This window comes from Erinaceus europaeus, chromosome 12 (assembly GCF_950295315.1).
Source record: "Erinaceus europaeus chromosome 12, mEriEur2.1, whole genome shotgun sequence".
Taxonomy (NCBI): Eukaryota; Metazoa; Chordata; class Mammalia; order Eulipotyphla; family Erinaceidae; genus Erinaceus; species Erinaceus europaeus.
The window spans coordinates 39,576,438-39,599,452 of NC_080173.1; the positions used below are offsets into that span (position 1 = coordinate 39,576,438).

Here is a 23,015-nt window from a genome sequence, read left to right on the forward strand (position 1 = left end):
AACTGGGATCCTTATGCTGGTCCTTGCACCTTGCGCCACCTGCGCTTAACCCGCTGCGCTACTGCCCAACTCCCGACCAAGGGGAGTCGCTTCACAGGCGGTGAGGCAGGTCTGCAGGTGTCTGTCTTTCTCTCCCCTTCTGTCTTCCCCTCCTCTTTCCATTTCTCTCTGTCCTATCCAACAACAACGACATCAATAATAACTACAACAATAAAACAAAAGAGAATAAATAAATAAATATTTTTAAAAATAAAGAAAAAAAGAAACAGACCAAGAGAAGAGAAAAGGCAAGACTGCTCACACCACTCATGGAACTCCCCCAGGGCATCAATGGTTCTCCCATATGGTGTCTGGACTCAGACCAGGTATCTCACTCTTGCTTATCCTTTGGATTGTGTTTGGATTTCCCTTACCCTGCCCTCCACACCCATGACCTTCTCTGACCTGGACCTCCAAGTGTCCCTATTTCTCCCAGAATAAAGTCCCTCAGGGGCCACACCCAGGACCTGCCACTGTGGCACTGCTTGTGTTGACTGATGTCTGCCCCTGAGTCAGGTCACACCATGTTTGTTGGGGTAGGGCAAGGAAGGCCACTGTATGTTGAGGTGCTCTCTTTGGGATCCCAGACCACACCTGGGTTTGCTGCGGGTGGTTCTGCGGGTGGAAGCCAAGTCAGCCCCTATAGCCAGTACCACAAACCTGTAAAACCAGCCAAGAGTGGGGGCTTATATCCACACATGACAGATAGACAGGGCAGGAGACAGAAAAATGGTTATGCTGGGCTCTAATGTTCCAGATTCAATTCCCTAGCACCACCAGTATCCAGAGTTGAGCAGTGCTCTAATCTTTTTCTCTGTGTCTTTCTCTCCTTAAAAATATTAAGGCTGAAGTGGCACTGGTTGCAATGATTTGCTTGAGGTCAGCAGATGTAATATCAAATAGTAGGGATCAAGAGAAGCATGAAGAAATTGTGTCCAGACATGCCAGGCCTGGGATGTCAACCCTCTAGCTTCAATACTCTGCTGAGACCTTTCCTAGCTCATGGGGCTCCCTAGTTCCATTTCAGATGGCACACTTCCTAACAAAGTTACAGAACCTAGATATAGATATAGACCAGGGCCCAAGGGATAGGGTACATGTTCACATGTATCCATCACTTAGGGGAAAATACATTCCTTAAAGTAAAAGTGTGCAATAGTCTGCAGTGAGTAGACTTAGACTTAGTAAGTGCAGCAAACAAGTGGACCTAAAAAATAATTAAAAAATTAAAAAGACACCATAAAATACCTAATCAAATATTTTCTACTTAGACCTAGATAGCCTCCTCTCCTACCCCCTACTTCACTTCCCTTAATCACTCTAAGTCTACCCTTGTCAGATAAAGTAAGGACTACAAAACCTGGATAAGGGCAAGAGACTGGCACTTTAATGATGGCTCTTTGTCACTACCAGGGCATCATCTGGGGCCCTAGTCAGGGAATCCTTGGATTCTCATATAGATATGGTAGGCCTAGACCTCTAATAAATGTCTCTCTCCACCATCACTGGTCACTTCCATCAGGAACATCATCATAAGCCCTCTTGTGGGCCTCTATAGGGTCTTGCCCTTAATGTAGAACAGCAATGGTAGGGACTGCCCTACTCTCTGAAGAGAGGCTGAGTCAACCTACTCTACCACTTCAGAAAGACTGGCCCTGAAATGAGTGCAGTCTAAAATGTTCCTAGCTGTGACTGTGGACTGCGAGCTCAGACTGACAGGGATGCAGAGGTTACACATGTTCCTGTGCTAAATATGAATAGACATGGGCCCTAGGTCAGATGGATGGGGTTTACAGTTAATGGTATATATATATTTTTTTCCCTCATAACTGGGAGCTACTCTCTGCTCTGATCCAGTTTTATAATCCTATTCTCAACTCTGATATCATCTTCTCAGACAATAATTTTAGCCCATCTGCATGTTAGCTATCAGGCTCAGGCAAAAATTACTAAAATCTGGGCCCCTTGGAATATACCTAAAATAGACTTCCTAGTTTCTCCCCACACCAAGACCCTTAGTTCCATCTGCTCTATTTTTTAAGAAAGTTTTTTTTAGAGATCATTTTTTTCAATATTTATTTATTTTTATTTTATCTATTTATTTTATTATTATATAGAAACAGAGAGAAATTGAGGTGGATGGGAAGATAAAGAAGGAGAGAAACAGAGACACCTACAGCTCTACTTTACCACTCTTGAAGCTTTCCCTTATAGGTGAGGACCAGGGGCTTGAACCCGGGTCCTTGCACACAATAGTGTGTGCACTTAACCAGGTATGCCACCATCTGGCCCTGATCTGCTCTATTCTTACCTTTAGGTTCCTAATTTTTTAAATATTTATTTATTTATTTATTCCCTTTTGTTGCCCTTGTTTTTACTGTTGTAGTTATTGTTGTTGTTGTTATTGATGTTGTTGTTGTTGGATAGGACAGAGAGAAATGGAGAGAGGAGGGGAAGACAGAGAGGGGGAGAGAAAGATAGATACCTGCAGACCTGCTTCACCACCTGTGAAGCGATTCACCTGCAGGTGGGGAGCCAGGGGCTCGAACCAGGACCCTTATCCTGGTCCTTCCGCTTTGTGCCATGTCCGCTTAACACACTGAGCTACTGCCTGACTCCCACTTTTTAAAATATTTATTTATTTATTCCCTTTGTTGCCCTTGTTTTATTGTTGTAGTTATTATTGTTGTTGTTATTGATGTTGTTGTTGTTGGATAGGACAGAGAGAAATGGAGACAGGAGGGGAAGACAGTGAGGGGGAGAGAAAGACACCTACAGACCTGCTTCACCGCTTGTGAATCAACTCCCCTAGGTGGGGAGTCGGGTCTCAAACTGGGATCCTTACGCCAGTTCTTGTGCTTTGCACCATATGCGCTTAACCCAATGCGCTACTGCCCGACTCCCTAGGTTCCTAATTTTTAAACAGTTTGTGTGCTTTACATCTTATTGCCTTTCAGCCCCTTTCAGCTACCTACTTGCAAACACTACCATGTCACCATCCAGACTTCCCTGGGCAGATGACCTCACCAATGTGTCCTGAATCTGCACTTCCCCAGAGACCTATCCCACTAGGGAAAAATAGAAACAGGCTGGGGATATGGATTGACATGCCAATATCCATACTCAGCAGAGAAGCAATTAATAGAAGCCAGACCTTCCACCTTCTGTACCCCATAAAGACTTTTGGTCCATACTCCCAGAAGGATAAAGAATAAGAATGGAGGAGATGGGATAGGAAACTCTGGTAGTGGAAGTATACCCCTCTTATCTTATAATCATTATTAAATAACTAATAAAAACTATTAAAGCTAGGGAGATAGCACAATGGTTATGCAAAAGACATTCATGCCTGAGACTCTCAAGTCCCAAATTCAATCTCCAGTACCACCAGAAGCCAGAGCCTATTCAAACATAAGTGTTAATTATTTAATGTAACAATCAGATATAATTTGTTCCATTAGGACTCATCAGGCATTTGATGTGTTAGCTATTAAAAAAAAAAGGTAAGTTCAAGTATGTATGCTTACTTAGATAAATCATATTTTAATTTTAAAAAATGGCCAGACTTCCCAACCCAAAAGAATATATGGTGAGAAAAATGCCTTTTTAACACAACGATTGGCCACCTCAACATGCTTCACTTCAGACTGTGTCCAGAGACTTCACGTGTGGAATGACAACCCTTCAGCTTCATTACTCGGGTGAGACCTTTCCTTTCATAGTATTCTCTAATTCCATCTCAGGTGGTTCACTTTCTAACAAAGTCCCAAAACCTAGATATACACCAGTTTCTGTGAGAGAGAGCATATGTTCACACGTATCCATAAACTACTGAAAAATATATACCTGAAAGCAGAAGTACACTAGAGTATGCAGTGAGTATCCCCCTAACACTTCCTCTCCACTATTCCAAGCTTTGGGTCCACGATTGCTCAACAATTTGTTTGGCTTTTCAGTCACCAGTTTCCAGATGTCATCAGGATGCCAGCCAGGCTTCCCTGGACTGAAGACCCCACCAATGTGTCCTGGAGCTCCGCTTCCCCAGAGACCCACCCTACTAGGGAAAGAGAGAGGCAGACTGGGAGTATGGACCGACCAGTCAACGCCCATGTTCAGCGGGGAAGCAATTATAGAAGCCAGACCTTCCACCTTCTACAACCCACAATGACCCTGGGTCCATGCTCCCAGAGGGATAAAGAGTGGGAAAGCTATCGGGGGAGGGGGTGGGATATGGAGATTGGGTGGTGGGAATTGTGTGGAGTTGTACCCCTCCTACCCTATGGTTTTGTTAATTAATCCTTTCTTAAATAAAAGGAAAAAAAATAAAATTCTAATTATCTGTTGTATGCTTTACATTGGGTTGTTCTAGCTCTCCCCCTGCCAAGAAAATGGGTTCAGTCCTGCTAGTTTCGTGGGCACGCTTGTCCCCGCCCCAAGGAACCCCAAGAGAGTTCCAGAGTTGCAGAGTTCGAGAGTGCTTGGCGCCGCTGCGGGGGAAAGAGGCAACAGAGTTCTGTTTGGTGATTAGTTTGGTTTAGTTTATAAATCGTTGTTCCTGAATAAAGAAATACAGCTTCCCTGCCCAGCTGTATGTCTCTGGTCGTCTCTGTTACCCGCCCGTGAAGCTAGCCCGGCCAGCTAGAGCCTCCGAATTTTAACAATTATCTAAAAAAAAAAGAAAAGAAAAGAAAAATGCCTTTTTTTATCTGGTGTAACCAGAAGCAGCTGGATCCTCTTGTCTGCTTCTTCAGTCAGCCTACTGGACCGCCAAACACCAGGCACCCTCTGGAAATTTGTGAGAAATCAGGGTGCAGAGGGGAAATGATATTTGGGTATTACTGAAAACATGTATTGATCTCTCCCACCCCAAAAAAGGTCTGATAAACCCTGAAGGGACCCCAGCTGACATTTTCAGATCCACTAACAAGAGGAATAAAAAGAAAGGGAAAAAAAACTCAACCCAAGAGGTAGCACGGTAGATAATGGCATTGGACTCACAGGCATGGAATGCAGAGTTCAATCCCTGGCATCAAATGTGCCAGAGTGATCCTCTGGTTCTCCCCCAGCCCATCATAAATAAATAAATAAATAAATATTTTAAATAAATAAGGGCTGGAGAGCATGATGGTCATGCAAAAGACTTGTGCCTGAGGCTCTGAAGTCCTAGGTTCAATCTCTAGCACCATCATAAACCAGAGCTAAGCAGTATTCTGAGATCTCTCTTTACATATATATATATATATATTTAACTGAGAAAACCAAGAGGAAAAGATACCTAGACTACATACTAAATTGTTCCCTTTATTTTTAAAAAATAGTGTGTTTTTTTTGTTTGTTTTTGTTTTTTGGTGACTAACCAGGTGCAACCACCGGCTCCAACACACCTTATTCCTCATCAATTTCCCCAGAAGAAAATAAAACCTCAGTGGCAGGTCAAAGGCTGTTCCAGGATTGAAATTGAAATCACCACTCGACAAGCTTTCCACCAATCAGAATTGCACTGAATAAAGACCTTATTTACATCAAGTGCAGCGGAGCTTGAACTTTCCTCCTCTTAGTTGTATCTAAGGGGAGTCAGGCGGTAGCACGGCGGGTTAAGCACAGGTGGCGCAAAGCGGAAGGACCCGCGCAAGGACCGGCGCAAGGACTGGCACAAGGACCCGTGACAAGGTCCAGTGCCAAGGACCGGCGTAAGGATCCCAGTTCGAGCACCCGGCTCCCCACCTGCAGGGGAGTCACTTCACAGTTGGTGAAGCAGGTCTGTACGTGTCATTCTCTTCCCCCTCTCTTCCCCTCCTCTTTCCATTTCTCTCTGTCCTACCAACGACAACATCAATAACAACAACAATCATTACAACAATAAAAAACAAGGGCAACAAAAGGGAAAATAAATATTTAAAATTTTTTTAAAAAAAGAAAAGGAGGGGGCGGGTGGTGGTGCACCTGGTTGAGTGCATATGTTACAATGCACAAGGACCCGGGTTCGAGCCCCCAGTCCCTATCTGCAGGGGGAAAGCTTTGTGAGTGGTGAAGCAAGGCTGCAGGTGTCTCTCTGTCTCTCTCCCTCTCTATTCCCCCATTCCTTTCAATTTCTGGCTGCTTCTATTCATTAAATAAAGCTAAATAAATAAATAGAAAAGGAAAAGACAAATATATATATACATACATGTGTATGTGTGTATATGAATGTGTACATACACACATATATATGTTTATATGTATGTTTATATGTATGTTGGTTCACAACAGTGGAGGCCTTGGATGGGGCGGGGGCTCACAGACAAGAAGAGGCAGAGCTTACTGGAGTCTGAGAATATTCTAGCTCTTCATCAAGGCTGTGGTGGCACATGTTTATCCATGTGATTCAGTGAGTGGCATTCAGTGAGTCTCATGTTCTTTCCTGTATGAGCATCATCCCCAGAGAAAAAGAGAAATGGTGACACTAGGCAGATACACCATGAACTTGCTTTCAGCTTTATTAAAAAAGAATGGGGGGTGGTGGCGGGGGGGGGGGGGGGGCTAGTTGTGCCTATCAGTGCAAGCTTACCAACTATAACTAGTGTTATAATTGGTGGGGGATGCTGCATGGAACGGGGAGAGATCTGCAGGGGAGGGGAGTGGGGATATATAGGGAATTTCTTACCTTCCACTCAGTTTCACAGTAAACCCAAAATAGCTCTTTAAAAAATTAAGCATTTTTTGTGGTCCGGGAGGTGGCACAGTGGATAAAGCATTGGACTCTCAAGCATGAGGTCCTAAATTCAGTCCCTGGCAGCACATGTACCAGAGTGATGTCTAGTTCTTTCTCTCTTCCTAGCCCTCTCATTGATAAATAAATAAAATATTTTTTTAAAATTAAGCATTTTGGGGAGCCGGGGCGGTAGTACAGTGGGTTAAGTGCACATGGCGCAAAGCACAAGGACCAGCATAAGGATCCAGGTTCGAGCCCCTCCCCCCCGGCTCCCCCCCTGCAGGGGAGTCGCTTCACAGTTGGTGAAGCAGGTCTGCAGGTGTCTATCTTTCTCTCCCCCTCTCTGTCTTCCCCATCTCTCTCCATTCTCTCTGTCCTATCTAATAACGACGACATCAATAACTACAACAATAAAAAAAGGGCAACAAAAGGGACTAAATAAGTAAATATTTCAAAAAAAATTAAGCATTTTTTAAAGGCACAATTGAAAAAAATTATATCTACAATGAAGCTTTAAAGCAGGTGGCACTTTGGAAAACAAAGATGATACACAAGCTGATTGTTGAGTAAATAAGAGCATTGGGCATCAAGGGTATGCTCCAGAAACCAGAATTTCACTCACAGACTTGGCCAGTGTTAAAGAAAAACAAGAACAAAGGAGCAACTCAGGAGGCCCAGGAGCTTAACTAACGGAATTATCAGAAAAAGTACAGATAACCAAGGAGAAGGAAACAGCTTAAGAAGAGTGAAGATGGGTTTCCAGTATGGAAGTTGCAGCTCAGCCACAGTCTCAGAAGTTCCCATCTGCAGGGGGAAGCTTCACAAGCAGTGAAGTAATGTTGTAGTAATGTTGTACTCTCTCTCTCCCTTTCTATTTCTCTCTGTCTTTATCAATTAAAGAAAAAAATGGAGGGGTTCAGGAATGACCTCCAGGAGCAGTAGTAGATATGTTGTATAGGTACTGAGCCCCAGCAATAACCCTGATGGCAAAATATGATTTTATTTAATATTTTAATATTTAATGATAATTTTGACACATCCAGTGGAGGGGTTTCATAGCCCACAGAAAAATCCTGTGGGTCTGGACCTTAGCCCTTGTCCCAGGGGACAGAAGATGTTCCCTTCATGGGCTGCTGGGTTCACAGAGGAAAAGCAGAGAAAGAATTCATGTCAGCCAAGGCCCTGGCAGGAGGCGCAAGCAGACTCAGTTGTTTTTGCTTAATTGTGTTTTGAAGAGCATCTGATGAAGGGGGTAGTGACTTGGGTGTGGGCTTCAGGGCATTTGCATGGGGGTACTGCCAGCTCAGGGAGGGGGTGAGGCACTATTCCAAAAGGAGGGTGTGGGGGCAGAGGGAGGGAACCACTGAAGTCCTGGAAAAGGTGCAGCCAGGGAGAAATGCCCTGACCTCCCTCTAGCCCACCGCCTACTTGAGCCTCCCACTGGCCAGTCATATTGCCTAGTGACGCCCTGGGCACCCAGGAGAATGGAAGGCCAAGTTCCAGGAGGGGAGTAGGGGGGCAGCCAGGCCAATATGATAGACGCTCCAGTCTCTTCAGTGAGTACAGCCACCTGGCTGATGGTTCCTGCTGCACAGCCACCATAGCACCCAAAGGCTCCCACCCATCTCACCTCATCCCAACCAAGTAGGTCTTCCAGTGAGAATGAAAGCATACAGGGTTGTACTCCAGGAGGCGGCACAGTGAATAAAGTGCTGGACTCTAAAGCAAGAGGTTCCAAGTTCAATTCCCAGTATCATGTGTGCCAGAGTGTTGTTCTGGTTCTCTATCCTTCTCTCATTAAATAAAAAATAAATCAGATATATTTTTTAAATAATTTATTTCTTTATTGGGGAATTAATGAAATCAGATATTTTATTTATTTATGTATTGTCTCTAGGGCTATCACTGGGGCTCAGTGACAGCATTATAAACCACTGCTCCTGACAGCCATTTTTTTCCATTTTGTTGGATACAACAGAGAAACTGAGAGAGGAGGGGGAAACAGAGAGGGAAAGACCTGCTTCGCCGCTTGTGAAGTGTTCCCCCTGCAGGTGGGGAGCTGTTGGGATATTGCACAGATGTGGTTGAGTTAGGCAGGACCCACAAACCACCGTATTTCCATGCGAGTATTATTATTTACATATCAGTCTGCTGCAGGAGTTCCTGGTCTCTTCTCTCTCCAGTGACGCTAGCCCGGCAGGGAGCTGAGGACTTGAACTCAGACCCTTGTGTGGGTCCTTGCACTTAGCATTATGTGTGCTTAACCAGGTGTGCCACCGCCCAGCCCTCTATGAATAAAATCTTTTAAAAAAAAAGTTTTGGAAGTCTGGCAGTAACTAAGGATAAGGATCCCGGTTCGAGTCCCCAGCTCCCCACCTGCAGGGGAGTCGCTTCACAGACAGTGAAGCAGGTCTGCAGGTGTCTATTGTCTTCCCCTCTCTGTCTTCCCCTCCTCTTTCCATTTCTCTCTGTCCTACCCAACAACGATGACATCAATAACAATAATAACTACAATAATAAAAACAACAAAGGCAACAAAAAGGAAATAAATATTTTAAAAATGTTTGTTTAAAAAAAGTTTGAGTTCTTTTACAAACACAGTGGACGGAACAAGCTAGTTACCTAGCAGTGGGCAGGTAGGACTGAGGACCAAGTTTGGGGCTTAGTGGCTCAGGCTAGATACCATAGAACAAAGCATTATGCTCACAAAGCTACCACCTGCCAGAGGCCTAAGAACCCAGACACTCCTGGGGCTGGCAACACCCCAAGAATGGGAGCCCTTGCTTCACATATCAAGCCTGGGTTCATATGCATTTGAGTGGTTCAACTGAGGTCACTTGTTCTCAACTCAACCTCAGGAAAGCTAGGAGGACAAATGCCCACCTCTCATGCTAAAAGGGAAACTGAAAACATAGGCAGAGCACCCCACTCCCACAATGCTGGGCATCTAGTAACTAGCACATGTGACTGCCTCACCATAGTGAATCAGGGGCTTCCTTCAAACATCATCACAAAGGGGCACACTGAAACACATCACCCACTGTGTTTCCTTTGTTTCTCTCTCTCTCTCTCTCTCTCTCTCTCTCTCTTAGAGGAAGAGAATTCAACACTGAAGCCTACTTCACTGCAGTGGTGGCTGGGCTTGAATCTGGATTGTGCATGTGGCAAATCAGTGCACTATCCAGGTGAGCTACTTCACTAGCTCTGCCCCCAGTATTTCCATAAAAAGTTAAACTCATTCCCATCTGTGGCCCAGGAATCAAGCTGCTTGGTTGTACTCAGACATTCTGATCACATGTCTTGAAAAAGACAACTAGCTGACACACAAGACTGTGATGCTTTCCTGCTTAGCTCTCTCTCTCTCACCCTCACTCCTGATGTTTGTTTATTGGCTGTATTCTGCAAGCCTTTGATACATAGGACACATTTTATGATGTGTTTTGACAACTGATCTCTCATTACTGTCCTCTTTGTAACCAGAGCTAAAATTTGCCAGCATGTGCTGGAAGAGCTGGGTCAGGATTAGATTCAGCTGTGTGAAAGGGGGTGGAAAACAAGAGGCTTAGTGGAGATAGAAAGCTCTCTCCCACATGAGGTCTAGAGAAGAGTCTCTGACCTTGTACCCACTCCACAAAGCCACGAGGAATCTAGTTCCTCCAATTACCTCCCCACTCTTCCCTGACTGGGCCTAGGTCTCTGTCTTAGGTTGTGAGGGAATGGACATCCAGCCTATCAGGCACGGTGGGACAGTGGACAGAAGGGACAGGAAATGGCCACCTGCCTTACAGTGCTTTCATTTTTTACATTTGGTGGTCAGGAAATGAACATAGGGCCACACCCAATTTGTAATGATTTCTTTGAAAGAGGAGCAAGGGAGAGACACCACAGCAATGCCCCACCATCCATGGAGCTTCTGCCTTCTTCATGCTGCCATATGGTGCTAGGACTCAAAACCAGGACCTCATGTGTGGGAGGCATGTGTGCTCTACCAGGTAAGCTATCTCCCAGCCCCTACACTATTTCAATTTGCATCTCGTTGCCCAAAATTCAGCTGTGTGGTCTTACTGAGTCAGGTTGAACAAAAATCAGGCTCTTACCACTCAGGACTAAAGGAAAAATGAATACTGTGAGGCAAGCAACTGTGTCTTCCACAAACAAGAACAGAATTCTTGTTAAGGACAATCCACTCATGGAGAAGCAAGGTTGTGATTATGAAGATGATTGCTAATATCTACCATGTGGTTGTTAACTATGGGCAATGCTCTAGGCATTTGATCCTTATACCGCCCCTCCAAAACAGATGCTTTCCCCAGTCTCATTTCACAGAGGAGGAAACTAAGGCACAGAAAGATTAAGTGACTTGTCCAAAGCCTGAGAGGTTGCACAGTGAATATGGTATTAGGCTTTCGGGAATGAGTTCACAAGTTCAATTCCCTGCATCACATGTGCCAGAGTGATGTTTTGGTCCCCTTTCATAAGTAAATAAATCTCTGGGGGGGGGGGGAAGAGGGGGGGTGGTGCACCTGGTAAAACACATATTACCATGCTTAAGCACCTGAGCTCAAGTCCTGGGTCCCCACTTGCTGGGAGGAAACTTTACAAGCAATTGAGCAGTGCTGCAGGTATTTCTTCGTCTCTCCTCTACTTCCCCTTTCTCAATTTCTCTTTATATATACAGAAACATTTTTTTAATTTTAATTAATTTGTCCAAAGTCACCCAGATCACAGATGGCACAATCTAGATTTGAACCCAGGCATCCAGAACATGACAGACCACAACACAACTATGGAGACAGTGCCTGGGAGGTGGCACAGTGGATAAAACATTAGATTCACCAGCATGAAGTCCTGAGTTTGATCCCCAGTATTGCATGTGCTAGAGTGCTACTCTGCTTCTCTCTCTCTCCCCGTCTCCTAAACAAAAAAAAATTTTTTGATATTATTTATTTTCCCTTTTGTTGGCCTTGTTTTTATTGTTGCTGTTATTGATGTTGCTGTTGTTTGATTAGGACGGAGATAAATCGAGAGAGGAGGGGAAAACAGAAAGGGGAGAGAAAGATAAACACCTGCAGACCTGCTTCACCGCTTGTGAAGTGACTCCCCTGCAGGTGGAGAGCCGGGGGCTCGAACCAGGATCCTTACGCTGGTCCATGCGCTTTGCGCCACATGCGCTTAACCGCTGCGCTACTGCCCAACTCCCTAACAAAAAAATGTTAATGTACTTTTGAAAGAGTCAAAATGAGGCAATGATTCCCAGCAGCCACAGAACCAAGCCAAGCAGGTGGGCTAGACTGGTCCAAGGGGAGCTGAATGCCTCTTTGCGTCTCTGAATATCTGAACTGTGCTTCCCTTCAACAAGTGTTCCTTCACAGTACACAGTGCACTTACAAAAAAGAAAAAGGACATTAAAATATATACATACATACACATGTATATATGTACTCGGGTTTCTCTTCAGATCGCATAAATCTTTCGCCTTTTACATATGTATGTATGTGTATATATGGATGTATATATGCACAAGTATATATGCTTGCATGTATGTTGAGAAAGGTTCACAACAGTGGAGAGGCAGAGCCTACTGGAGTCTGAGAGTATTCTAGCTCCTCATCAAGGCTGTGGTGCCCATCTGCCACTCCTGGGGGCAGGGACAAGGCAGCACATGCTGGGCCAGCTCTATTCCAGGTCCTCTAGGGGTGCCAGGCATGCCTGGAAGTAGGGGGAAAGGCTGTGCCCATGGGTGACCCAGGCCAAAGAGAAGAGACCCACAGATGGGCACCAGAGGTAGCTACATGGTCAAAGGCAGGGGGACAACCAGGGTGAGAAATCTAAGGTGGCTAGATTATTTGACCAGAGCATTGCTCATCTCTGGCTGATGATGATAGTAGGGATTGAACCTGTGATCACAAAACCACAGGCATGATTTTTACATAACCATTGTGCTCTCTCTCCCACCTGCTAAATTGTTCTTTATGAATGGTAGGTGAGGGGTTAATTTGCTAGGGAGCTGGATTTAAATGACTAGTCCAGCAGGAGAAAGAGAGCCAATGTCTGAGACAGTGTGAAGATGGTGGGGCAACAAGCAGCAGGTGAAGTGCCAAGGAAGCCAGGAACTGAACGAGGCAGGAGGTGGCATGAGGGTCACCAAAAGACCTCAGCTCCGCTGAGGGAGGAGTGCTTTCAGCTAAGAAAAGATGCAGCCCGGTAGGTGGTGAGTGGATAAAGCATTGAACTCTCAAGAATGAAGTCCTAAGTTTGATCCCCAGCATTGCATACGCCAGAGTGATGCTCTGCTTCTCTAATTTAAAAAATAAATATTAAATAAATTTTTTTGAAAAAGGCCCAGGGCTAGGGAAACAGCATAGTGGTTATGCAGAACTTTCATGCCTGAGGTTCTGAGGTCCAAGGTTCAATTCCCAGCACCACTGTAAGCCAAAGCTGGTGTGTGTGTGTGTGTGTGTGTGTGTGTGTAACTCCACCACCAAATATGATGAGGGAAGGAGACACTGGCTGAGAGGGGTCTGGGTGGGGACCCCTGAGGTGAGAGCTGAAGGAAAAAGGAAGGAAAGGTGAGGTGAGGAAAACAAGAGGCCCCAGACACCAGTGTGAACCAGCCAGCCAGGCCATGGAACTCTCTAGAAGGAGAAGGAGGCCTGAGGGGGCCCAAGCCAGGGGGGGATGGGAGAGGGCTGGAGAGGGGCCCTGGCGCAGGCTGGGGCAGACAGACAGCAGTTGGACGCCTGCAGACTGTGCTCATGGCTTAGAAATGTCTGTGCCTGCCAGGAGACAGCCCAGCCCCCTGTCCCTGGCTGCTCCCACAGGATGGGCCTCCCCTCCCCAGAACCCAGACATACCTAGGCCCCTCCACCCCACCCCCTCCATGAAACTCAGGCCAGGGGAGGAAGGGAAGAAGCAGACCAGCCCTCCACATGGGGCAGCAGAAAGCAGGGGATGGGGGGGCACAGCTCCAGGGGGTGCTGTGCTCAGGGAGCAGTGAGGGCTAGCAGGGAGTCTGCAATGCTTTGCCCCCCCAAGTCTAATGAAACACAGGTGGTCCCCTGGTGTGGGCCCCACCCCCTTGGGTGTCAGCCTGGAGCCTGATGCTGATTCTGGGGCTGGCCAGGAGGGGAGGGGGCGGGGCTGGGGCGGCTGGCCTGGGCCCAGCACATAACTCTGGGCGGCTGTGCACTGGGATGCAGACAACCAGCTCACTCAGAGCTAAGCTGACAACATGGAGGTATCTGGTCTGGGGGCCTAGAGAGCTGGGGATTAAGGCTTCTCAGTGGCTGGGAAGGCACCATCCAGGTGGAACTCTTAAGCTGCTGAGCCTGGCCCAGAGTGGGGTGACAAGGAGGAGGCAGAAGTCCAGGCTGAAGGGGGTGGGGGGAGGGGATTCAGACAGGACTGTGTAATGGGCAAGTGCAGGTGAGCTCTGGAGCTTGGTGGTAGGAAGCACAGGGGCGCTGATGGTCTTCCTGCCATCACTAGGTACTCTTGGCCCTGCCGCTGCTGCTGCTCCTTTCCACTCCCCCCTGTGCCCCACAGGCCTCTGGGATCCGGGGAGATGGTAAGCAGCCCCACCGGGAGCATGGTTTGGGGAAGTCAGGTCTGTGGGATGTGACTCCCTCCTCTGGGAGCCAGTGGGTGGGAGAACAGGGATAAGCCTTCTTCCATCCCTCTTAGTAGGACCCTTGTAGTTTCTGGCCTGGATACCTCACTTCCAGGATCTCAGCCCTCCCACTCCACACCCCCCCTCTAGCTCTGGAGAAGTTATGCCTGCAGCAGCCCCTGGACTGTGATGACATCTACGCCCAGGGCTACCAGGCAGATGGTGTGTACCTCATCTACCCTTCGGGGCCCAGTGTGCCCGTGCCTGTCTTCTGTGACATGACCACTGAGGGAGGCAAGTGGACGGTGAGTGGGGGCAGCATGCCCAACTTCTAGTCTCTTTTCAATGTTTATGTCTTGCACATATGGTGGACAGAGTATCACAAAAGAGAGACAGGAAACCAAAGGATAGCTCCAGTGCCTGCTGCTCTGGGTCCAAACCAGGAGCCTGAGGCACGAGAGTCCTGTGCTTTACCAGCGAGCTATTCCCCCAGCCCTGAGCTTCCCTTCTCTGGGCCTCGATTTCTTTAACTTTAAAATGGGGGTAGCAGCAACACCCACAATACCATTAATACTTAGCTTAAAGTCAATTAACATGCTTAAATCTTTATGGTAATTCTGGAAGGAACTTGTCTAAGATCACACAGCCTACACCAACACCCAGACTCAGGAGCTTAAAGTCCAGAATGCCCACTTCACCTATGGAGCCAGCTGCTCCATAAAGGACCTGGTGCCAGAATACACCTCATTCAGGGCTTGGCCCTTCAAGTGCCCGGGTTCAGGCCTGGGGGGCCCTTAACTGTCCTGTCCTGTCTCTGCTCCAGATTTTCCAGAAGAGATTCAATGGCTCGGTGAGCTTCTTTCGGGGCTGGAATGACTACAAGCATGGCTTTGGTCGTGCGGATGGGGAGTACTGGCTGGGTAAGGCAAGGGACGGGTGTGTTTGAGTGAGTGGGGGGGGGGGGGCAAGCCAAGTCCCCACTGACCAGCTGTGCTCCCCCCCAGGGCTGCAGAACCTACACCTCCTGACACTGAAGCAGAAGTATGAGCTGCGAGTGGACCTAGAAGACTTCGAGAACAACACTGCCTATGCCAAGTACGTGGACTTCTCCATCTCCCCCAACGCAGTCAGTGCCGAGGAAGATGGATACACTCTCTACGTGGCGGGCTTCGAGGACGGCGGGGCAGGTACCCCTTGGGTCAACTTGGGAGGGACAGAGGGCAGGCTAGCCCTTCCCAGCTGCCCGGATCCCTTTCAGGTCCTTGCCCTTCCCTGGGCCTGCTGGGGAGGTGGCTGGCTGCTCCCCCGCCCAGCTGCCCTGCTCCTTCAGACCTGAGGGCTGGCTGCTTCAGGGCACAATCCATCAGGCTGCAACACACTCTCTCCCAGCTCAGCCCCTCCCCCTGCCAACATGGGGAGCCCCTCCCATCTCAGTAGCCACCGCCCTTCCCTTCCCTCTGCCAGGCGACTCCCTGTCCTACCACAGTGGCCAGAAGTTCTCCACCTTTGACCGTGACCAGGATCTCTTCGTGCAGAACTGCGCAGCCCTCTCCTCGGGGGCATTCTGGTTCCGCAGCTGCCACTTTGCCAACCTCAATGGCTTCTACCTGGGGGGCTCTCACCTCTCCTATGCCAACGGCATCAACTGGGCCCAGTGGAAGGGCTTTTACTACTCCCTCAAGCGCACCGAGATGAAAATCCGCAGGGCCTGAGTGCTGGGGGGCCTCCCTCTTCACTGTCCCTCCCCTGCCCTGGGTACATGCTCCCCCCTCAGCCTTCCATGATCAGTCAGTGAGTCCTGCAAGTCCAGGTACCTGCTTCTCACGGGACCCTAAGCCCCCCACACAGCTCGCTCTAAGCCAGGCCATAGCTCCCTGGTGCCTGAGCCTAGGCTGCTGCAGCTTCCCAGACAAGGGAAACTCATGCCTGTCCCAAAGGCAGTTAGGAATACTGTTCTATAGAGGAAGTTAGGCTGTAGCGCAGCGGGTTAAGTGCAGGGACTGACGTAAGGAATACTGTTCTATCTTAGCCTGTGGTGTCTGGGGGTATCTTAGCAGGGCCACCTGGCCACCCCCTACCACCCTTTCTAGCTGCCATGAGTAGAGCCCATTCCTGGAGCCCTCCCACCAACTTGCTCCCCAGTGGAGAGCACCGCAGGCACCCTGCCCCTTCTCACTATAGCTCTCCCTTCTCCCTGCCTACCTGTCCCAGGTCCCAAAACCCAGTATTCAAATTATACTTCCCCACAGCTTCTGTGGGTTACCACATGAGTCACAGTCACAGTCAGGAGAGCACCCTACTTACTGCAGGGGTGAAGGATGAGCAGGGAGAGGGCAGAGGGCAGCTCCTGCAGAGCTTGGGGCAAGCAAGGAAGGAGGTCTCAGTAATTACAGGATCGGAGTCCTGTGGCTCTGGCTGTAGTTTGTGCAGAAGGGTGTGCTTGGACTCTAGCTGAAGGGTCCAACTTGCAGAGTAACCCAAGCCTGGAGTCCCCGCCAGCCCCTGGCGTTCCTCCCCCGCCACAGCAGGGTGGCTGCCCTTGCTCCCCTAATGAAGGCACCCTACCCTCAACTCCAAAAAGGAGCCGGGAACTGAAGGAATAGTTGAGTTCACAGGCCTGGCTTTGACAATGAAAAGGTTGTGTAATAATAAAATAATAGCAATAATAATAACAGTAGAAAGACAATACTGAAAAGGACTGCTCAGGGTGCAAGAGCTCCCCATCCTGTCATGGCTCGTCGGTGGCTCAGGTGGCTGTTAAGGCTGCAGGGTGGGTTTGAGATGAACTTGCAGAGTAACCCAAGCCTGGCGTCCCCACCAGCCCCAGACTCAGGGGGACTCTGGGAGCTGGGGCCACACCTGGGGACAAGGCACAGGCTTGGTGGTGGCTCAGGGCTCCTGGAGGTCAGGCAGGTCTGCCAGTAGCATCGGCGAGTCCATCTGGATCTCACGCTGCAGGGACTCGATGTCTGAGGGATTCATGCCATGACCCTCAAGCCAGTCAGCGAGCAGCGAGGCTGAGAGTGAGGCAGAGTCTGCCTGACTACAGGGAGACAGAGAGATGCAGGGTCACTCAAGCTGCCTTAGGCCCACAGGGGCCCCCAGTCCCAGGAAGCCCTGCCCATAAGCCTCAGAGCTGGGCCAGTTGACTTACCCATCCTGTGGCCCATCAGCCACACCCATATCAAAGGATTGGTTCAAGAACTCCTCCAGGTCGAAGCCAACGCCATAGCCAGCCCCACTGCCTTTTGGGGTGCCCGAGAACACAGGGGGCAAGGGGTCCTCCACCTGCAGGGGATGAAGGCAGTGAGCATCAAGAACAGCTCAAGTCTGTAGCTGACGATGCTGCCAGGACCATCCAGCTCCAGCAGTCACTGAGGCAATGGCCTGGCAAGTCTCTGGACAAGCTCACTGGCCACACACATTTCACGGGCCAGGGAGCGAGCTGAGACAACTAGGGGATACGAGCACCCCAGAGCCTCTCCCACCCCCAGCAAACAAGGATACCCCTGACCAGATTTAGGTGTCATCAGTCTGGACCCAACCTCTCACCTGTGACTTGGACAGCTGCTGGGTCACCAGGCTGACATCGGGTGACTCTGAGGTGGAGGGCTGAGGGGCGCCCCCTGGGTCCAAGGGAGGTGGGCCAGATGGGAAGTAAGGCAAAATAGCTGGGGCACTGGGGCCAGGTATCCCTGGGGGTGGCACCAGTGATGGAGGGGCTAGGAGGCTGGAGGGGGCAGTTGGAAGGGGCCCAGGCCCAGGGGGGCCTGTAGGAGGGGCAGCAAGGCCTGGGGGTGGGCACGTGGATGGTAGTGGAGGGCCTTTGGATTGGGCTGCAGGGCCGTTAGGAGGACTGGTGGGTTGAGCTGCAGGGAGCGGCTGCGCCAGGGTAGGGGCTGGTGAAGGGGCAGGGGGCCGAGCCATGCGAGTCCAGCGCTCTAGTAGGCTACGGTCATTGTCGCTGAGCACCAACCCAGCCAGGGGGTCTGTGGAGGGGCCTCCAGGAGCCCCTGCCCCACGCTCCTTGCGCTCCCGCTCCTGCCGGCGCTTTTCCCGCTCCTTGGCCCGCTCCTGCCTCCTACGCCTCTTCTCCTCACGCTCCCTTTGGCGCTCCTGGGCTGTCACTGGCTTCCGGGGTTCAGGAGCCTCGAGAGGGGCACTGGGACCATCTGCAGGGAAGGTGGGGGAGAGATGAAAGCATGAAGTCCTCTCCTAGCCAGGAGTACCTCCCCTCCTGCCCCCAGACTGTCCCCAGGGCACCTTTGAGGCGGCTCCGCAGGGACTTGAGCAGGGCAGCCTTGAGGGCAGCCTTGGTGTTGTCTGAGATGGCACCCTCCCTCTTGGGAGGCACAGGCTCACTGGCCAGTGGGAGTGGCTGCAGCGTCAGGTCAATGGTGTTGGGTGCAGGGCCAGGGCAAGGCGGGGGAGACTCCATGGCACAGTCTCCACTGGGTGCCCAGGGGCTGGGCATCTCCACATCAGGACAGCCAGACTTGCTGGCCACAGGCTGCAAGGAGGGCTGGAAGCGGATCTGCTGACGGATGCCCTCTCGGCGTGCATGGAAGTCCTCGATCTCAGCCACAATGGCCTCCTTGATGCGCTCACGGGTGAGGGCTTCACGATCAAAGGCAAAGTCAAAGGGTGGGGCACAGTCAGGCTCATCATCAGGGTCGTGGTACTTGGCCAGGAATGGGTGGCGGAGAGCAGCAGCGGCTGAGATGCGGGCACTAGGCTCAAAGCGCAGCATGCGCCCCAGCAGCGACAGGGCCTGGCGGTCCACACCAGGGTACATGGTCTCCCATGGCACAGGCTGGCGAGGTGGCAGGCTCTGGATGTAGGCCCGCACCCTCTCGGCCCCCACAGCCTGGATCACAGCCGGTGACGGGGTGCCAAGCACCATCATGATTAGCTGGAGCTGATGCACGTAGTTTTTGCCCGGGAAGAGCTGGCGCCGGGCCAGCATCTCACCAAAGATGCAGCCCACAGACCACAAGTCGATGGCCTGCGTGTACTCATGCAGTGAGAGCATGAGCTCAGGGGCACGGTACCAGCGTGTAGCCACGTACTCGGTCATGAAGTACTGGTGCTCAGCAGGTGAGGTACACAGGCCACGGGCCATGCCAAAGTCGCCAATCTTGAGCTCACAGTTCTCATTCACCAACAGATTGGAGGGCTTGAGGTCACGGTGGATGACCTGGGCTGAGTGCATGTACTTGAGGCCCCGGAGCAGCTGATAGAGGAAGTAGCGCACATGCTCCAATGTGAGAGGCTGTGATGAGTGGATGATCTGGTGCAGGTCACTTTCCATAAGGTCCAGGACCACATAACTGCAAGAGATGGGGGACAGAGATGTGAAATAGCTGGGCCAACCTCTCCTCACCACATTCCCCACAGATCCAGGAAGGATCTGTGGGGCCTAGCAGAGATTCCAGACTCTCTACTTTTCCACAGATTTTAAGCTACATCCCTTTCCACTTCAGAGGAAAGCTTTCCAAAAAAAGTAGGGTTGGCCCAACTTAAGAACTGGCCTATAGATTTCATTTTAGAACCATACCTATTGTTTGGTAACTGCTGTTTGAAGGACTATGAGGAAACTAGGAAGCCTAGTCTATTTTCTGTAGGAAAGCATACTGTGATTGATTGACTAATGATGCCTGCTATTGGAATAACAAGGTATAGTTATGGGATGAAGATCCTATCTTTATTATCCAATATACCAAGGTTCCCTAAAATCTTGTGGCAAGGATAGTGGCTCAGAAGGCAAAGCACAGGTCTTGCATGTTTGATCCCTTGTGCAGCATATGCTGAAGCAGAATGGTGCTCTAGCATCTCATTCTCTCCCATCAATTTTTTTTTTCACCAGAACTATCACTGGGACTGGATACCTTCATTACAATACTGCTTCCCCATAGTCATTTCTTTTTCCTTTTTCTTTCTTAAACAGAGACTGAAAACTCCACTAGTAGTGAAGCTTCCCCCTGCAGATGGGAACTGGGAGACTTGAATTGAGATCCCTGCACACAGTAACATGTACACTCCACCAAAATCTTTTTCTAAAAAACTGAAAACCTGGACTAGGCGACAGGGCACCTAGCTGAGTGTATATGTTACCATGTACAAGGAGCAGGGTTCAAGTTCTCAGTCCCTACCTATAGGAGGAAAGCTTTGAGAACAGTGAAACAGTGCTACAGGTATCTCTCTTTGTCTCTTCTTATCTCCCTTTCCCCTCTCAACTGCTGTCTTTATCCAATAAATAAAATATAAAAAAATAAATTGAAAATCAAACTGTCACATCTGCACTCTTCTTGAGGGTTCACTGTTGTCACTGGCAACAGGTAGCAGTGGCTTTGGACTCAAAGGTTTTCCCTGCCTGCCGTGGCAGGTTCAGGTGGCCTTCTAGAACACCATCAGAATCTCTAGGCTTCAGAAGAGAACCCAGCTCTGCTCCCCTCTCCTTTCCCCACTCCTTACACAGACTTAAATTCGCCATAGGGCACTGTAGGCCTCAAGATGTCCTTGATGGCAATGATGTTGTCGTGCTTGAAGTGTTTGAGGATCTTCAGCTCCCTGAGAGTCCTCTTGGCGTTGGTCACCACATCAAAAGCATTGGGGATCTTCTTAATGGCCACCTGTTGGCCTAGGAAGAGGGGAAAAGGCAGTGGCCATAAAGTAAGCTACAGGGAGGTGCCAGGACCCTTCAACACCTCCCTCCTGGAAAATTAACAGCTTCTCTGGACTGGGGACCTGCCCTGTGGGCTCTCAGGCTCTGCACTGGGAACCCATCATCTACCATCAGACATCTGTCTTCACAGCTGGGGAAGCCTGGGCTATATTGGCTCATCCCACCTGTCTGCACTCTCTCTCTCAGGCAGAACTACCCCATTGTTCCCCATCACTCTCTCCTTTGGCCCCAGAGGGATCTAACTGGGCTGTCATTTTCCTAGGCAAGTGACAGCAGTGTCACCAGCAGGGGCTCCAAGGGGCTTGGTGGTCCCCAGTCGGGCCGAGGGGCCCCTCGGGGCTCACCCGTGAGGCGGCGGCGCGCAGAGGACACCACCCCGTAGGCCCCATTGCCGATGGTCTCGATGATCTCGTACTCGTCGCCCACATCGAAGGTCACATCGAAGGAGCGGGCTTTGAGCAGGGCCAGGTTCTTCGCCGCCACCGAGGCGGCGGTACTGGCAGGTTCAGCTTTGGCTGGGCTGGGGGGTTCCCCGGAACCGTCATCCCCGTCCTCCTCCTTCAGGAGCTCAGCCATGGCGAGGCGGAGGGCACCGGCCCGGGCCTTGCCTCCCCTCCTCTCGGGGCGGAAGGGGTAGGACCTGGGTCCCTCCTAGCCCCCTAGTCGCCGCAGCCCTGGGCACCGGCGTGCAACGCTCAGATTTGGGGCCCAGAACAGGCCTGCTGGGGGAGGCGCGGCCAGGCGCAGTCCAGGAAGAGAGGCAGGGGCGGGGCGCGTGGTTCCTCTTGGTCCTCACTCACCAACGATGCCGCACCCCGACGCCCCCTCAAGGCTTTGGGAAGTGCACTGGTCACCGCGGCACAAACCCCTGTGGAGGCTGACACCTGGGGCCGCTCTCTATCTGGTTCAAGGCCGCCACCACCACTTCAGTGTCGCTCCGGGCCCGCCCCGCCTCCCAAGACCACGCCCTCCAAACTCTGACCAATAGTTAAGCTGTCTCTTCAAAAGTTCCCACCCCCTCTACTCTCAGCGCCCAATCCTAGCCCACTAACGGAGGAAGCCACGCCTCCGCGCGCACTTCTGTCTAGCTCTCCGGCAGGAGCCGCCCAAAGGGTCCTTGCAGGGCTGAGCCGCGGCCCAGAGCTGTCTTCCGACGCATGCGCGCGGGCAGCCTGGGCGCCACCTGAATGGGAGGCCACGCCCCTGTACGTACGGTTGCGCGCGCATCTTCGTCCTGGAGGAAGAGTTTCTGCAAGCCGGGGAGTTGGGAGAAACTGGGATACCTGGGCCTGTTGGTGGCAGCTGACTCTCAAATCTCCCCTCCTTCTGACTCCTGTCGTCCTATCAGCTCCCACTTCCTCGCGGGCTATGCCTCGCACTTTCCCGATCGATTCTGGGAGCCCAGCTGTGTGAATGTCCAGTCACTGCGTGCTGAGCAGTCCCGTAAAACCACAGAGACGCTGGTCCTCCTGGTTTCTAGAGCGTCTGGCAGGGCACCACCACCACCTACTTTGCGTGGCTGCTCCATCTGGCAGAAATGGCGTCTTCCTTGGACAGCTCGTTGTCTCTTAGCCTCCTGCATTTTCCCTCCTCCGAGGCCGCATGTCTCCAGCTTGGCATGGTTGCTTCGGAGACCACGAGCAGGCTGTTTCTCCTCGTCCCATTCTCAGAACCGTGTTTCAGCCGGGCGTAGAGAGGGCACAGCCCGGCCACTCATCCATTGTACAACTAGTACTTCCTGGGTACCAGCCCTCCAAGGCTCAACGCGGAGGGAGCATGAGGCTGGGAGAGGGGGGCTGGCAGGCTGGGAACTGAGGGCAGTGTTTCTGACAACTGTGGCTGCGCGCCCCCCCCCAGCCAAGTGCGAGGAGAAAGGGCGGGCCCTGGAACTGGGAACACTGATAGGCAAAAGTAAGAAGGCCGAGTAGTAGAGAGGTGAACTGCAACCGCTTCTTAAACCTTTACTAGCTCATCAATGAAAAAGAGCTGAG

General features: G+C 50.5%; 2 protein-coding genes across 2 annotated transcripts; one reads left to right on the forward strand and one right to left on the reverse strand.

Annotated features, from left to right (window-relative positions):
• The first annotated feature begins 13,830 nt into the window (after positions 1-13,830).
• Positions 13,831-17,025, forward strand: MFAP4 (microfibril associated protein 4). Its single transcript, XM_007526215.3, has 6 exons — positions 13,831-13,967; positions 14,219-14,297; positions 14,490-14,644; positions 15,163-15,259; positions 15,344-15,526; positions 15,804-17,025. The coding sequence occupies exons 1-6, from the start codon at positions 13,962-13,964 to the stop codon at positions 16,049-16,051; spliced, it is 768 nt and encodes a 255-aa protein (XP_007526277.1). The 5' UTR covers positions 13,831-13,961; the 3' UTR covers positions 16,052-17,025.
• On the reverse strand, positions 16,962-23,015 carry MAPK7 (mitogen-activated protein kinase 7). Its single transcript, XM_007526176.3, has 6 exons — positions 21,369-23,015; positions 20,814-20,979; positions 18,603-19,669; positions 17,892-18,511; positions 17,494-17,627; positions 16,962-17,382 (listed from the first exon to the last, which is right to left on the reverse strand). Exons 1-6 carry the CDS (start codon positions 21,598-21,600, stop codon positions 17,229-17,231), a joined length of 2,373 nt encoding a protein of 790 aa, XP_007526238.1. The 5' UTR covers positions 21,601-23,015; the 3' UTR covers positions 16,962-17,228.